The following is an 18,476-nucleotide window of genomic DNA, read 5'->3' as shown; positions in this document are numbered from 1 at the left end:
CGAGGTGGCAGAGGAGGTTACCAGCAGGAGCAACATCTCCTGCACCTGGGTTCAGTGCAGGAAGCACTTCAATGACCTAACTAGGTCAGCAAAAGTGAGTACACTTATTGATTCTCTGGCATTCCGTGTTGTACATCACCCCCACCCCCCAACTCATTCTGCGCTGCCAAGACTACTCCACCACATCACTCCTCACACCCACTTAAGGCTTATCCTCAACTTACTTGCACTTCCTCACCTCTCCATTAGTCATCCCACCACTAACACTCACCCCAGTCCTGATCCAATGTGATGTCTCTGTCTGATACTCACCCTCTGATGCACCTCTTTCACGGTCAACCTTGCCCAAAGCAATGCATTCATCGGCTGACCACTTTGCCATCACTCACTCACACATCTGTACTTTCTGCCCTTTAGGGGAAGAGAGCGCAAAATGCACTAGAGAGGGTGAGGACTGGAGGGGGGGGGGCCACAACAAATAGTGGTTCTCACAGAGACAGAGGAGAAGGTCCTGCAGATCAGCTGCAACATCGAGTGCCTGTCTGTCAGGGACGCTGAGACTGGCATCCCACAAACTGGTGATACAACTTTAACGCACAACATGAATTGATGTTAACAATGCTTGCAATGTGGAACACCTCAGTGTGCTCATCGCAACATGACACATCTGTTATGATGCTTAATATTGCTTTCTGTTCTCTTACAAGCCCTTCAACGACCACAGTGATGGGAGAGGGCGATTCCTCAGAGGAGCTCCAGGCCTTTGAGGGCGCACCGTCAGATCTTAGCGACCCATCCACCAGCGCAGATACTCACACCTCAGTGGGTCCTAGTAGTCAGTTAGTTCAGTTGGCACCTGGTGAGTCACCACACACAAGCGAACACGAGCAGACACTGGTGGCAGTGGCAGCTGTGGAGAGTCCACTTCGCTGGGCGCACTCCTCTCCAGGCTCTGCTCAGCTGGACGCAGATGCTGAACCCTGGGGGCCATCCTTTAAAAGGAGAATGATCGAGGGACAGCAGCACATTTGCGAGGTACTGGAACAGGTGCCAGGCACACACTCCACAATAACCCAGAGGATAGAGGAGTCCAACTCCTGCATGAGTGGAATGGTGTCATAGGGACGTGAGGGAATTTCTGAGATGGTGTCACACGTAACTGCTGAAATGTCTGCGATGAAGAGAAGGCTAGCCTCCGTTGAGCTTCATGCACGGCTTACAAATGAGTCCATTCAGGCCCTGACAACGGCCGCTTGGACTCACGGTGAACAATATTCTGCCGCCTTAAACAGGCAGACAGAAACTTTACAACTGGGCTTCCAAGGCATCATACATGTCCTCCAAACTGTTCTCCAGCAGGGTGGTAGGAGTGATGTGGGCCTGGTCCAGGAGAGGGATGATGGCAAAAGGGAATATGGAAGTGAGGACACCACTCAGCGCTCCCATGTCTCATCCGTTGCCACCCTCTCAACCAGTACCCACAATGCTGCCTCCTATCCAGGTGGCCGAGTCTGCCCCTGCACAGGTGCAGGTGGAGCAGTCTTTGGAGGGGCCCTCACAGGCTCTAAAACCTGTGGAAAGCATCTAAGCAGTGCGGCCATGGACATGAGCAACCTGCCACTACCTCTGCTGCAGCCACAGGGGATGCGCCACGTAGGAGTGGTAGGAAGAGAAAGGCTAAGGTTTTGTGATCACGAAGGGAATGCACAAGGGTATCTGACAGACTGTCATATTTTTCATTTATATCTATATTTGTTTTTTATTAAAGTCACATTAAATGTTATTATTCTCACCACTACTGCCACGTCTTGCCCATTCTTGACTGGCTTTTGTGATAGTGCCCTTTCATGTGCTTCATCATGAACGGCGACACTTGATGCCACCCAGTGAGTCACTTTACAGTGGGTGTATGTGTAGTTGCAGGACTGTTTAGTGTGGAGGATGGCTGGTGTTGGCGCTGGTGTTTCCAGGTGGTGTGAGGACTGGACTCTTCTCACTTTCTGATCTTACACGAACCGTTCACATAGGAGTGACTCCCTGGCCTCACGAGCAGCCAGGTGAGCTGCTGCTCTGCCCATGGGTTCATCCGCCTGGTCGTCCTTCTGCTGCTCCTGCTCCGCCTCAATGTGGGTGGCAGATGTGGATGAGGGGATGGGGCCTCATCAACCGGTACCCCTTTCTGTTGCGCCATGTTGTGCAGGACACAACACACTACTATAATGCAACCCACTCTCGTTGGTGCATATTGAAGTGCTCCCCCAGAATGATCCAGGCACCGAAATCGCATCTTCAGCAGTCCTATCGCATGTTCAATTATAGACCAGGTGGTGATGTGGCTGTTATTGTATTGATGCAGTTGCTTGCTGATGTGGCTCATGACACCTCTGAGGAACCCCATGTGCAGGGGGTATCCCTTGTCCCCAAGGACCCAGCCCTTAAGGGTGTTTGGTGCGTGGAAGAGGCCCGGGATGTTGGACTCCCGGAGGATGAAGGAACCGTGGTCACAAACGAGCTGAGTGTTGATGGAGTGATACCTCTTTCTGTTGATGAACAGTCCTGGCTTGTGTGGAGGTGCTCGGATTGCTATATGCAGCAATCGATTGCACTCTGTACACGGAGGAAGCCAGCCACAGAGTAGAATCCCACTGCCCTCTCCGTCTGGCTGAGGTCGTCCATGGGGATGTTGATGTATTGTGAGGCCCTGCGAAACAAACGGTCGGTGACCTGCCTTATGTACTTGTGTGCAGATAACTGAGAGACCCCAGCAATGTCCCCCTGGAATAATCCAGAGGCGAAGAAGGCGAGGGCAGTGGTCACTTTAACATCAATGGGTAATGTGATGCCACCAGGCCCAGCCAAGAGCAGATCAGCATTAGGCCGCAGGTGTCTGCGACTACCTGGTGACTCACTCTCAGCATGCACTGCTCCTCAGAGGTCCAGGAAGCTGAACCTTGGCCTATAGTCCCACTGACCAGGGTAGTGCCTCCTGCGACGTTGTTTCCCACTGTGCTCTTGTGCAGGTGCCTGTGGCGCAGCACTGTTTTGTAGAGCTGCAAGTGGCGGAGGTGCAGGCCATGCCTGGCCAGTATGGTGATGATCCCCGTCTTCTGATGTACTGCTGAATGCAGCCATCGTGTCCCCATCCTGATGGTGTCAGTTTGAGGGGGTCTGAAAAATTGGTAAATATGAGCAAACAGAACAATTCTGAGTGGAAACCAAGAATTTTCAGTCTAAACACACAGAACTCCCAGCCAAAAGTTTGTCTGAAAGAAATGAGTGCCCTGCTGCAATAACTCACCTTTTATCTCCATCTGTCAAACAGGGATTTAAATGTCCAAATGGCTGCCAGCTGACACACGACTCGTTTCCCATGGCATGTTTCTCACAGCACAGGAAACACGTTGAGGCAGCATTGCCTTCATAGCTAATTGCCTTTTTGGATTTTTTAACTGGTTTAAATACTTCAATTACTGCTTTAAATAGCGTCCCACCGGCTTTAATTGCCGGCGGGACTTCCGGGTTTGGGAACGGTGCGTGCACCCAGATGGCTCTGGGCGCCGTGTGTGTTCTTAGACGTGTTGGAGCTGGGATTTCTGCCCGCTTCTGGAAAATGCGATTTTCTTCGCCCCAACGCACCCACACTTTTTTGTTTCAAAATCGAGCCCATAATGTGGGTGAGCTGCTAGCCCATATTGGCCTGGTGTTGGGATCTGGCGCAATGCGTGTGGAGGCAGGCATCTGAATCTGTGGCCAAGTGATGGAGTGCTGCAACATTCAAAGGCAGTGTTTGATGGCTGCTGTCGTGGAGGTGGTGCTCAATGGGGTGGTAGTGAGGACAGCATAGCAGCAGGCCTGGCGTAAGGTGGGGAAGAGAACTTGAGGGTGCAGCTGACTCTTATTGTCATTAGCAGTACCAACCCTATGGTGCAGGTTGGCTACATGTGTCCTTGCAATAGATGGCTCAGTTCTGCATCAGGCTGTCTGCCCACCCAGAGCCCCTGTAGGCAATTCTGTACATTCATTGCCCACTTGTTGCACCTTTACCTGTAAATGGGGGGTATAAGGGTGCCAATGAGTGGGCAGGATCACCTCTGGTGCAGCTTGACCTGCCTGGAATCCCTTTTCTCCCTCCAAGAAATGTAGGTAAAGGGGGAAACCCATTGTCCCAATATTGTAGACGTACCCAAACATGGCAGTGCCAGAACATTTGGCAATACTTCCTGGCCAACTAAGTCAAAACAGAAAAGAAATTTAAAAAAAAAATAAAAGGTTTAAAAAAAAAAGCCTCAAAATGCTGCTATAGATCTTATTACATTTCCATAAACAGCGTACACTGACAGTCCTAGATATAGACCCAATTTGTATGGGCAGGTAGATGATTGAGCACTAACTATACTGTTGTAAACACTGAGAAATTGAATGAACTTCTAAATGACATCAGAACCTAATTTTGATATAAACTGCAACTGGTCAAGGCTTCTGACATCAATATAAAACCCGACTGTAAAATTAAATGGGGAGCTAAATGGACAGAAATCTGCCGTGGGGATTTCCACCCATTTTACTGACCAGTTATGCCTATTTATGCTTTTTATTGATCATAAGTCATCAGAAAGTTGCCCTCATTCATATCTAGGCCTCCATGAATAAAAATGGGTATATTCTGTAAACCCTCCACTATACCCTGTAAGTAATGAACCTAGACTTAGAATCATGTATCCCACCATCTTTCTACATTTTCAATGATGTGACCTCTGTGCTATCCATGACTCAGAGGATGGGCTTTACTTTAACCTTAAAATGGTTTGTTCAGGTTCTTGGAGGTCCCAGAATTGCTGCAGCTGTATGCCTCCCTCACTCTGTCACCCACCACTGTCTCCACCTTTTTCTGAGTTAGCCACAGGCAGTGTAGCTGCTTGTCCAACCATCTCTTTCTGTACTCGCCTTGCTCATCGAGTGCTGAAAGTTCCACAATCAGATAGTTTTCCATCTCTATGTAAGAGATGCAGGAGGAATTTAAGCTAACCATGACTGATCAACACCATCAGTAGAGACTTATGGTTGCATTCAAAAACAATGTAGCTTCGGATACAATCATCCCACTTGATTCTGAAGACTTTGTATGACTATCTTATGATTTTTAGGCTGCACTCCATATTTCTTTCTCTCTCTCTCCACGCCAAGTGTGACATTATATGTACATTATCTGGTAATGTAATATTACTGGGCTTGGGCATAACACTTTTGCTTACTGGAAACAAAAAGAGCCTCCTTGTGTTGTCCTGATCTTGGAGAGCGGAATAAATATCACTTTCATCAGACTCTTGAGTATTGTTTACGAATCAGTTTTATTAATGGTGCAAATTAAATGTTTTACCCTCTTTTTTACATATATGTAAAACCCAGTTGTTTTTCTAATTCTTTGTACCCTTTGATTATTTTTTTTACTGAGTCATTTTTCTTTGCTCTTTTTAACCCCACCCCAATTTTTATTTCAAAACTCTAATTTCACCCATCCCCAAAAGCAAGCAGTTAACTGCTACTCTGCACTTCTCCACAACAGTGACTACTGTAGACAATGAGATTGCAGTTGAGGTTGGTAACAGCAGAAGGAGAGGACACAGTCATAAACCTGTAAGTGACACAGCATGCAGTGCAGACCTGAACTCACTTCAACACACTGATTCTAATCATGATGTGTTAAGGGAATAGCAGTGGGAGATTTCGGGAAGCCTGCCATTTGGAATAATAATGTTGTAGTGTCTAGACAATCCAGATGGAGAGATGTAGTACCTTCACCTCCAACAGTCTTGGGCTGTCATTTCACTTTGCTGTGACCCAGATGACCTGTGAATTCAGTAAAGGTCATTAAAGAAAAGTGTAACCAGAACAACTGTGCTTGTTAGAAGCTGTTTATGCTTGACAGTAGCTATGTGCTCAAAAGTACAAGGAATAACTGCAGCACAGTAATTATCACAGCCAGTGCATGTAAAGAGAGAAGGGCCAATTGTCTCCACAGTTTGATCACAAGGTGTTTTTTTTTAAGCCCCTCTTTTCATTTCCTCCCCTTCACCATATGTTTACTCCACAGGACTCCCCAGCTCCCCCAATGGTCTTTTACTGAAATGTTCCTGAGTAGCTTCACTTTGCTCCATAAATAAACCTTGTCTTTCACAAATAGTTATACAAAGTACACCCACATTTCATTTACATATATTTCAAGAATTTATTCGACAGAGAAAGCCTTATTGCTGTAAAAACTGATTTTTCTTAAAATCAAGCAGTGTAACTTGTACAATTATCCACTCCATTCAAACAAGGAAATAGCGTTCACTGAATCGTTCCAGATTCCTCATTCAGATCACACACGGCCCTTTGCATCTGAGCTGTACTGCTCGTGTTTCCTGAGAGGTTCGTCAAAACCCCATTCACTACCTTGTTCGGAGTGATCCAGTGAACTGAATGATTGAATTATGATGGGGAATTTGAGAGATGCCAGAAATGCAAATCAAGGTAGCTCTGTTATTTAGTTTTTCATGATATGGAGATGCCGGTGATGGACTGGGGTTGACAATTGTAAACAATTTTACAACACCAAGTTATAGTCCAGCAATTTTATTTTAAATTCACAAGCTTTCGGAGGCTTCCTCCTTCCTCAGGTAAATGTTCAGGAGCTCCTCGAAGCTTCGAGGAGCTCCTGAACATTTACCTGAGGAAGGAGGAAGCCTCCGAAAGCTTGTGAATTTAAAATAAAATTGCTGGACTATAACTTGGTGTTGTAAAATTGTTTACAATTTAGTTTTTCATTATCCCTCTGTTGAGTCGGGTTTAATCCAGTTCTCTTATTTCCCTATGGTACTAAGAACTTCCTCCTTCCTCCTCCCACCCTCCCCACTCTCTTTTTGGCAAAGATATATCAGAATTTACATTTGTCAAGACTTTTTTAATGGGAGTCTGGATTTAGCCCATTCTGAGTCAACCAACATAAACCCAACAGATTAAAGTTAAAAGATCAAACTTCATTTAACTATCAACAGGAATATAGGATATTATTCATTGCATTACTACTTAGCACTTACCTACCACTGAGTTGTCAGACTTCACAGACACTGATGTATTAAAATAATTTTCTTTTATTTAGCTGCTACAGGTAAGCTACTATCACCATCAATATATTTATTACATATTTCTGTTGTACAAGGCTATATTTTGTAAATGTAGGTCACTTCTTTTAATAAAAAATAATGTTCCAGAAACCACAACATAACAGTTCAATGTAACTTAGTGTTAGATTCATAATTGATGTGCTATGTTGCAGAAATTATGTTGATTCCAAATAAGACCTTATTATCCACTTAATGCTGTGGCAGCTTAGTCTCAAAGTAATTCAGTCCTCCACAGTGCTGATTCCACCTGAAGTCTGTGTTTGTTAATAATCTCCTCTCCTACTTTATCAGCAGCTTTCTTTTGTTACATTATTTCTTATATTTGGAGGACTTGAGCTATTGTTGGATTGCTTCTCTGCTAGTTCTCTTCAATATTCTGTGTAAATTTTCTCCTTTTGTAAGTTCTCCCATATTGTCACATTCTCCTTATCTTTTGTCTTCTCTCATTCTACTATTCAGTTAGGACTTTACAAAAACCCAACCTCATATACAAACTAAGAGCAACACTATGAAGCAAACCTTTGATGTGCGTGCCCTACATTGTTACAGTGTGACTTATCTATCAATGGGTACCCAGAATAAAAACAGCCCTGAAATTCAGGTCAAAATTACAAAAATAATGGATGTATGGAAGTGCTTTTCTCACCCTGGGCTTTCACAATTAGATTGTAACATATAGCTCAATCCCAGATATCCATTATTTTATATATAAGCCATTTGAACTCCTTGAATAGATTCCAACCTGTAACTGTCTCCTGTGTTTTCATTAATATTCATTTTCTCTTACTTTTCTCTCTCCCTTAATAAAAACATCACACTTCAGATGTCACACACTGTTACAAGTATGTTTGTACTTTTGAATTTGGAATCTACACAGACTCTACATTAACACAATATACCAGAGCCAGAATTCCTGTTGCTGCACAGAAAGCCACAGTCCTGATCTCCAGCCTGAATAGTAATTAACATTTGAGTGAACTCAAGCCAGAGTTTATTTAACACCAATTAGCTTGAAGGGATACACCTACAATTTAGTAGAAGAATAACACTGTGTTTTACATGGTATAATGTTTCTGTCCTTAATAAAACAGCGTTTCCTCTGACTTACCATGAGCAACACCACAGAAAATAAACTAGTATGTTTAAAATTTTGCTTGTTGCCCATGGTTTATCAGTCACACTTTGGTATTAAATTTGATGCAAATTATACATCATACCTGCAATGTACCAATTGAACACTGGGAAATTGGGGTGATAAGCTTTGAATGGAAAATTTCTACAGGCATATGAAAACAACAGAGCAGTGTACACAAGTGATGGGAGGAGAGAGAAAAAAATCAAGCAAGGACAGCAAGAAAAAGTGGTCCAATTAGAGAAATCAAGTAATTCATAAATATTTGTTCAGTGTTGTCACTCCAATAACAGCAAAGTGTACTGATTGTTGTCTGAAATTTTAACAAAGTCCATTTGAACTGTAAAATACGTTTATAGTCCAATTGTAGGTTTTCTCCTTCTAAATGTGTGTTGGCTGCAGAGCATTTTGATCTGTATAACACTTGGGTGAAGTACTGGTGGTTACAGATCTGTCACTAATGGTAATTGTGAAGGAGCAATTTGAGGTGATAAAACATTGCACAACATGTAATTTTTCTCCGTATATTCATACCGTTACATTTGGACTCAATTTTCCACCCCTTGAGTATGAATGGGCAGAGAATTTAGCCCTATGTAAGGCTAGTGACAAAACTTTGTATGAAACTTAATTTTCGAAGATCTGCATTTTTGTCTTGTGCGATTCTTATGTATGTAGTTTAATCATTTAAACTTTTAGTTCTTGCTATACTCTCACTCAATGAGCACTCAGATTTGTATGGGAAATTATGGGGGGATGGGGGAGAGGGGTGGACACATCGGGCTCGATTTTCGGACCTCCCAGCCGGCGGGTTCGTGGCTGGGGGACTCCGAAAATCGGGGATTCCCAGGGCGGGTCCGGAGCCCGGCTCCAACCCGCCCACTTCCGGGTTCCCCAGTGACGCGCTTAGATGCGTGCGCAGCCCCCGCATCCGACTTAAACTAATTAAGTAGATACTTCAGGTCGTTAGCAGACCTGATTGACATGATATTTTAGGAGGGGTGGGATTTTTAACTCAACTGAGACTGTTTCCCGTACTGGGGGAAACACTCCCAGTTCAAATGGACGTGTTGCAGCCACCAGCCTGAGGCAGCTGCAAAGGTCCATTTGACAGGTGGGGGGGGGGGGGGGAAGACCTTCACTCATTGCAGGAAGCCACGCTGTCACTTTGGACAAAGTTTGGCCTCCACCACCCTCCTCCTAACAATAAAATTCACAAACTTGCAACCTCAACCCCAGTGTCCAGACACGTTTACCTACATTGCGGACCCCCTCAAATGTACATCTTCTGAATGGGGGCCGCCGTAGCTGCAGTCATGACCTCCTCGAAGGACGAACAGCATCACCAGCCTCGCCAACCACGCCGTCCACCTCTGACACGTGGAGCTCCACAACACAGTGCTGCAACACATCCACCTGCACAGCAGAAGGCAGGGCAACCGCAGAGAGAGATGCGTCACAGAAGGCACTACCCTCGCCACAGGGTCTACAGACCGAGGCTCAGCTTCCTGGACCTCTCTGAGCAGCAATGCATACGGAGGCTCAGAATCACTCGACATGTAGTCGTGGACATCTGGAGTGTCCTTTATGCCGAGCTGCTCCCGGTTGGCCCGAGCACCATCTTCTTATCTGTCACTGTCAAAGTCACCACTGCCCTCAACAATTTCTCCTCCGCGTCCTTCCAGGGTGCAACCGGGGACATTGCCGACATCTCAGTCGTCTGCACAAAAGAGCCCTGCAAATACACCTACACCCACTCTGCAGTGACACAATGGGTGGCATCAGTTGTGGGTCTTCATTGTGATCCTCAAGAAAGGACATTATTGCACAAACCAGACAAGATTTGCAAAGACGTGGCAGTAGTGATGACAATATAATATGTAATGTGAGTTGATCAGAAATCAAATATGTAAAAACCATGACAAACCCTCAAACACCCTTGAGCATCCCCTTCATGCTTACGACACGTTTGCCTTACGCTTCCTACTGCACATATGTGATGCATGCCCTGTGCCTGCAGCACAGGTAGTGGCAGGTTGAGTGAGGCTGACTGTGAAAGAGATGCATGAGAGGGTGAGTATGAGATAGAGCCATGAGGATTGGGTTGAGTGGTAGTGGTGTGATGAGTACTGGCGAGGTGAGTAAGTGCAGGTAAGATGAGGATGAGCTTTGAGTGGGTGTGAGGAGTGATGGCAGTGCAGAAGGAGATGTGGGGTGGGGGCGGTAATGTGGCAGACGGAGTGTAGGGGAATGAGTAAGTGTACTCACTTTGGCTGACATACTTAGGTCATTGAAGCGCCTATGCAGGTCCGCAATATGTTGGTGGTGCAGGTGACCTCCTCTGCCACCTTAAGCCAGGCCTTCTTGGTGGCAGAGGCAGGCCGCTTCCTCCCGCCCGCTGAAGAGAAGATCTCTGTCCTCCCCTCCTCCTCACCCCATCCAGTAGACCTGGAGTGAGGCATCATGGAGCAGTCTTTCCCCTGGGCTGCTCCATGCTGTAATTTTGCATATTTTCTGCAGCATCAGTCAGTGGAGGACTGCCCCTTAAATAGGGCTCCTCCAGCTGACCGCCTATGATGCGGCTGCGCAGTCCGCCTGCTGCGCAGCTTTCCAGCGTGAAACCCGGAAGTCAAGATAAGTACCTTCAATTAAGCTGCGATCGCGTGCGGATCACCCCGAATTCACTGGGCGCGTAACCCATGCGCCCAGTCAACCACCCCCCCCCCCCCTCCACCGCTGCCAACCCGCCTCCCTCCTAAAATGGATCCCATCATCTACAAGGAAATTAGAATAACGATCTGCAGATCTGTCGGGGTGACAATTGCATAGTGCAGATCTGCCAGTGCGAACTGGGCACAGGGAACGTTCTCTGCATCCTAAGACTGAGATCGAAGGATTGCAAGAAATTAGTCTTTGGGCCTCATCTAAATATTTTGGGCGAGCTGCCAGTGACTGTCTCCCAACTGAAGCATGCAATTTTGGGCTGCCTGCCTCACCGGTTGTGGTCCTCGGGTAATTCCCCGCGGGGGAAGACAGTGTTCGATCATGGCCTGCAGAAATACTGTGGGGCTGGAAAGAGCACTAAAAAATTTTATACTTGCCTTTATGGTGATGGCTGCTGGCTAGACAACATCCACGACCTGAAAACCTGAGGCCTGATCCGCTCAGGGCAGCCCAATTTCTTATAAGAGTCCTTAAACAGGTTTTGGGCCCCTCATTTGCATGTGCCAGGAGTCTAATGCCTGTTTTAGGTGGCTGCCCCAGACCTCTGGGGAAAAATAGTCCGATCCAATTTTATGTCTGACATTTTTCAGGTATCCTGCACCCCGAAATTGGTCCTTTTAACATCTGTTTTACAACTGTACCCCTTGGCTGCAAAGTGGACCAATTTCTACCCCATCATGTTTAATTTAATTCCAGTAGCAGTTGCTGTTTGTGTGTGGTGGGGGAGTCTAATTTTTCCACCTGCTTTACATAGTTTCTCTAATGGCTTAATCTTGCCAATACTGCTTCAATATGTGCTTATTGAAGTTTGAGGGGACTGGAATTTGTGTACTGATACTTGATTTCGGGAAGTTTCTGGTCACTGTATTTGTGCTGTTCCAAGACTCCTGAGGACACGTGTGTTCGTTTGGAGCATAAATAGATTTTGTTTCATACATTGAGCCACTGTGTTAAGTGGTTCCTCTGTTCAGCTGTCACAACTTACAATCACAGAAGGAAATGTGGTTTTATTGGGCTTGCAAAACACACACAACCGGAAGCAATGATTTGTCATTGTACAGAAGAGGCTGGTCTAGTGTTTCAGCTATGAAAGGCTTATATGGAAAATGTTGTATTACACAGAGGTACAGTAAATGTAATATTCAATACTCTTATGGGTGACCCTTCCTGACTCGCTTATAAACTTAAAATACCAAAAACCTTAGCATTATCGCTGATTTTTTTAACTCTAATTTATTCCCCACCCCTCTTTTTCTGAAGTTATTAACTCCTAGTTGGGATACTATTTATGGGCACCAGTCAACTCTGATCTCTTTCCCAAGTGGCCATTTGTGTCTGTCAGTAGACTATTCAACATAGAGGGTTGTGGAGCAGGAATTGGGAGTACAGCCAAAGAAAGGTAGTGGTAAATAAAATGCTATGCTTGATGGTGTGGTCTTATCCTCAGAATCTTAAACATTTTCTATTCTGCAAGGAAAAATAAAACTTAAAACTTACCCGGAACTCAGAGATCCAGTTTAAAAAAACACAATGGTTGATGGAGCTGGGTGACTTTACAACGCACCACCTGTGGTAGTTGTACTGAATAGCAGAAGTTACTGGTGCACTTCAGTGTTGTTTTAGTCACTTCTATTGTTACAAATCGTCACTAAAATAACAGCAAGAAATAGGTGTGACAAAATGGGGAAACAAGAATTTTAATACATTACTACTCAATCTCGTGACGTTGCACATTGGGAGTCGATAACAAATGCAAACTTCAGGTTTAGGAGGAATTTGGACTTGGATATTTGGAGCGGCACCTTGCTGCTCTAAAAAGGCACAGACATTCCAGCAGAATCACAGGATTCCTGAAGAAAGGGCTGCATTTTGCCACTAGGAAACTGGCACTATTTATGCTCCAGTAAAAGAACACAAGTGGCCTCGGGTGTCTTGGAACAGCACACTCACACTTCCACCAGCTCGATATTCTGGTGACACAAGTATGCCTGCATCATGCATGTATAATTTGTGCTCGGGGCAAAAGACGCAGAACTGTCAGGATTTCTATCACATGACATCATCCTGCCCGTCCTGCTGCCTCTTCTGACATTGGCACAGAGGGTGCCGCACCCCATCTCCCCTCTGTTGATTTTTTTTAATGTTTTAAAAAAGTGGCAGAGACCTGGTAGTACCACCCTAAGTTCTGATCCACCCCACCCGACTTATATCTGCAGTGCCCGCCAAGGAACCAGTGTCTTCAGACCTGTCATGTAAGCTAATACAGTTGCTGGGAGTGAGGAGTGCAGACAAATGCCCCTAGTTGGTATCTTTTTGAAAGTGTTTTCACCAAAGCTTGTTTTCCCAGTGGGGGTACAGTTTAGAAAGGACTGGCACCTTGACCCATTCCTCCACACTGGTGCTGTCCTCCTTGGAATGAGGAAGAAGTCGCTACATCGAAGATGTCACACACCCTCCTTTAACAACTACTTCCTCTACAAACAGTCTAAACAGCAAACAGTACACCAAGTATTGTCAGGATGAATAGATTTATTGCACTTTTTTTTGATAGGGCCTATGAATGATAAGGTCGCGGATGTTAAGTTTGTGATATTTGTAATGAAAAGAAGTATGGAGGGTCCATTTCCCAATAATGATTTCCTGGTGAGCGAGCATCTGTGGCAAAAGTGCAGATTTGGACAGTTGGCCCTTTGTTTTGTCATACCAGAGCAATTCTTTGAAATAGGTAGGGAATTTCCAACATTAGCAGTGTGTGTGTCATCAAAGTTGATGTTTATTGGGTTTCCTAGAACATGATGCTATGTTGGGTGTGTACCAAAAGCTTTTTAAAACCGGTTTATCAAGAAGGTCCTAAGAGTGATGTGTTTGAATGTCATTTATAACAAACTCCCTTATTATGATCCTCTTATTTCAAGATGAATTGTTTCAGGTTGGCTCAGTTGGTAGCTCTCTCTCCTATGGATCTAAAAGTTGTAGGTTTGACCACCACTCCAGAACTTAAATGTGTTATCAAAGCTGATACTCCAGTGCAGTACTGAGAAGGAGGCATTAAACCAAGTTCCTGTCTGCCTGGGCTGGTGGGCGTTAAACCAAGGTCCTGTCTGCCTGGACTGGTGGGCATTAAAGCTGCTGTAGCACTATTCAAAGAAGAGCAAGGGGCCCAGTCAACATTCCTCCCTGTGTCACCACCACCAAAAGCAAATGAACTGGCCATTGTTGTTTGTGGGACATTGCTACCACAGAATTGGGTGCTTCCACCCCATCCCCCCCAGGCAATGTAATATATTATACATCAGGTGAGCAAAGGCAATAGGAAATAAATACATATACTGATAAGATACTTTCTATATATAAAAAAAAAGACCATGAGCAATGCCTTGGGATGTCTACTAGTAACCATTATAAAAATGTTGACTTATTGAATGACAGTTGATAAGTGACTCCCTCAGGCATTTCTGTTCATGGCTCATAACTGCATTAAATGTAGTGTTTAGTTTGCTCATACAAGAAATGTCATTGTTAAAATATTTTTTTTCTTTCTTCAAACAGGGCCTGAATTGTACAGTTCAATACAGTAAGTACAGTTAGCATTTTAAAATGATCTTTTATTTGTTGCTGCGATGTGGGTGATGTCGGCAAGGCCCAGCCTTGAAAAGGCCTTCAAATCAGAAAGTGATGGTGGGCCTTCAGCTTCGTAAGAATTGTTTGTACAACTGACTGGTTTAATAGGCCATTTTAATAACTGGCATCTTTAAATTTTGCTGTGCTGCTCTGCTTTCAAGCTTTGTGTTTAAAACCCTATGGAACAATCAAGTGAGCCAGTCAATTGCTTCTTATTGTTTTAGTAAATGATCCTACTGGACAACCCACTGTTCAGTGCACATGAAGGTGATCAGTACATTGATGTATCTCATCCATTAGTGTAGTAATATTTTTGTATGTTTAGATGATGTAGTTGCAATCTCCTCTGATGAGTGCCACCATGCAGTGCCATGATCGTGGGTGTGCCACCATGCAGTGCCATGCCTATGGTAGGCTGCCCTCATCACTAATTCTCAACCGTATTTCTCTTGAGAGGTGGAGTGGAAAATTCGAGGCAGAATTATCCCCAGAGCATCGTCCTAAATCTCCTGTTGTCCAATTCACAGCAGCATTGACAGGGTTCTTGGGGCTTTTCGGCCCCAACAGACCCGTGGCTGTATTTGGGAGTGTGGCCTTGGGCAACAAGAGGAAATAGAGAAATTTTTTATTGTTTTCTTTTGTGCCCTTTCTATTGAGATTGCACTGAGCCTGGGCAGGGGACCGGGCTCCAATATTTCCACATGCTGCCCTAGAACCAGCCACCAATATATGCACAAAAACTTCCCAGGGTAATTTTGCCTCTACCTTTCTTTTCATGGAAAAAAGGGGAGAGCACTTTACCTCTGCTTGGCACCTGTCCGAAATGCCTAGGGGCTGCGGTCAGGCACTCGCTCTGTGCAGAATTGGATGAAACAGGTTTTTGCACTCTCTGAAAAGCGCGTTGGAGTTCAGAGCGATGGGTTACTTTGCCGCCATCACAGATTTATTCTATTAATATTATTATTTTTCTCTCTCAAAACATTCTGAACACTGCTGTGTGGAACAGCATTGCAGTAGATGTTGTCAGCTTAAGCCATCTGGCCTGTAGCAAAGATGGACAAGCACTGAACCTGCCCGAAAACTTTCATGTCACGTCACTCCACGCATTGTCACCTTTGCAGTTCAAATTCTGTACAATCGGGGTCAAAGCTGATATAATAAAAAAAAAATTACCATGGTAACCAATGAATCAAACAGGGTAATTACAGCAGCCATGTGCACTTCAGCAGCATCACAGTGGTACATAGACATTCACGTGCATTGGCACTGAAAAAAAATGTTGGGTCTGACCTATGCCCTGAAGCCACTTTGTTCCTTTAATGCTAGGTCTGCAATGTTATTAATGCAAATAATGTTGGAGCCAGCACCACAGAGGGATGTGCACTCCGTGTTTGGTGCTCTATTTTTGCATGACTAGCGCAGTGCGTTGGAAGTTCTGGAGTTTTGTTTTTCCATGAAACTTACTCTTTGGATTCATATAATTTGCAACACAAAAGTATGACGTGAGACATACCAAACTTGGCCAGTCTTGCCCCTTAGATGCTCTGCTATAGTTGTGGTTACTGCAAGCACGCGGAGTACAGAACTTGCCTTTTTTTGGCCGCAGACCCACAGCACTTACCTTCCATCTTTCGTTCCTCTTTTAAGATTTTGCTATAGGATGGCACAGTTATACACTGTTCGCTACTTTTTAATTTAAATTATCCCCCCAGCACCCCCCCCCCCCCAAACTTATAATTACACCCCCAACTTCTACTAAAGAAATTAATGGCCTTACCAGACATTTCTTTGTTTCATTTTTTAAAATATTTTTTAGAGCTGGAGGGCCTCCCTCTCTGCTAGGCTGCCCTAGTGACATAAGTTACAAGGGAAGATCCTGGAGCAGATGCAACTAAAACAAGCAAGGGGTACAATTTCAGACTTGTCTGAGAGCCGCTCAGAGGCTGATTCCAGGAGACCGTGCTGTTGGCTGGGGATACAGGCCTCTCCTGTGTCTGAGTCATTGTTTAAAAGTGCTGATTATACTGGATAACATTATCTCTGAGCTAAGTCATGTAAAACACATGTTCTGTAAAAAGTGTCAGCTGTCACGAGAAAAGCAGTGCTGATTTTTATCCTGTCAGAAATGAAACTTTCCTTTGATGCGTTCTTTTTCTCGTATTTCCCTTTTATCTTTTGGTATCCTTCCTCTCTTACTCCCACCCACATATGTGTACGTTCAAGGTTTTGTGACCCAGTTTTCACTTCTTTTTGCTAAATGTGTACTTTTCTAATTAGTGGAATGATTCAGTCATGAACAGCACAGTTTCTGACTTGTAAAGTGAAATCCTCTAGTCACAGAACTTGTATTATGTAGGAAATGATGATACTTTGATAAGTGTAACTATATTTGGTTTGATGGTATCCACACACTCACCAGGACAGAATGGTCTGCTAGAAGCTTCTGAATCACTTATGCCAATGCCCTTCTGTGATCAAACGACTGCAGTGCTTGTGATGTATCCCAGCCATGGCCTGACAGATTAAGAGTCAGGCAGCTCCAATTGTTTTCCCCTCATGGTTCCACCATCCCCGCACCTCTTGTGGCTGAGGACAGCATAGGCAGCTGACTTCCGGGCCAGTGCCAATGCCTGTCCTGGGATACCGACAAAAGATACAGAAGAGGGTACCTGTGGGAATCTTTCTTTCCCCTCCCCTCTGGTGAGGAGGGGCCTGGCCTCCCCTGGGTACCTCCACACAGCAGTAGTGCTCCAGTGCACCTACTGCCCAGTAGTAGTCAGAGACTGGTGAGTGGCTTGTTTCTAAAAGTAATTTCTTTCCCGGTTTGGAATTGAGTAACAAAGGGGGGGAAATATGTTTCATTCTCTTCCTCCTTCCCATATTAGGTGACTGTTTGGATAGCAGTTGGCTGAAACCTTCCAAGTGGACACCTTCTTCTCCCAAGGACCTGCGAGTCAATGTAGCCATACAAGAGGATTCAACTGGAGAATTGGTGCCTGTACTGTCCATCAGATGGACATTGGGAACCGATGGTAAGCACGCAAAATCAAAAGATTTTTTTTTGTGGGGGGGGGGTGGAGTTTAGATTTTAGTGAATTCCTCCCCTTCTGTATTTTTATCCCGTGTTGTCTATCTGGCTTGTTGCCTGCAGTTGAATAGATGGCTGCATGATGTGATGATGGGCTGCCCCTCTCCAGCCAGCTGCAGGGATTGCTCGGGAGTGATTTTCATCTCCATGGGAGAGGAGGGTGTGGATTTTTTCGGTGTTTGTAGTATAAAGAGGCTGATCTATGAACCCAGAGACACAGGGGGTGATTTTAAACCCCAAGAGTGGGTGGGTTGGTGGCGGGTGGGAGTTGAAAATAGTTGATTTTTGGGTTGCGACCGCAACCTGGCTTTATTTCCGGGCTTAACGTCTATGAGTAAAAGTACAGGCTTCTCCCTGGGAATGCCAAGTCCAAAAATTTTGCAGTCGTGACCCAAAAAACAACTATTTTCAACTCCCACCCGCCCCCAACCCACCTGTTCTTCGGGTTTAAAATCACCCCCACGGACTTTGAATGATTTTGTTTTTTCTTAATTCATTTTTCAGACTAACATGGAGATATTTTACAAACCAATAAATATTTTCTATTGCTTCTGTACATAAGCATGTTTTGCCTGCACCTCTGGGACTGCTGTTCTTCCCGATAACCAATTAGGGCCTGGTATCTTACCCACCCTCAGTCTGCTATATTCTCTCATCATTGAGATTACAGCGACTGCATTTCTGTTACCCATCACCCACACCTCACAACAACCTGCTCCATTTCCATTACCCTCGCCTGTGATCA

At 44.9% G+C, this 18,476-nt stretch overlaps 1 protein-coding gene across 2 annotated transcripts in view; it reads left to right on the top strand.

Annotated features, from left to right (window-relative positions):
• The window catches only part of il17ra1a (interleukin 17 receptor A1a), a 56,113-nt gene that overhangs the window by 2,693 nt on the left and 34,944 nt on the right, over positions 1-18,476 (top strand). For both annotated transcript variants that reach the window (XM_067999690.1, XM_067999691.1), the window contains exons 2-3: positions 14,572-14,596; positions 17,529-17,675. In XM_067999690.1, the coding sequence (XP_067855791.1) occupies positions 14,572-14,596; positions 17,529-17,675 (172 nt within the window). The remainder of the gene's footprint in view (positions 1-14,571; positions 14,597-17,528; positions 17,676-18,476) is intronic.

Source organism: Heptranchias perlo, chromosome 18 (assembly GCF_035084215.1).
Source record: "Heptranchias perlo isolate sHepPer1 chromosome 18, sHepPer1.hap1, whole genome shotgun sequence".
Lineage (NCBI taxonomy): Eukaryota > Metazoa > Chordata > Chondrichthyes > Hexanchiformes > Hexanchidae > Heptranchias > Heptranchias perlo.
This window is presented reverse-complemented; position numbering and strand designations above follow the sequence as displayed.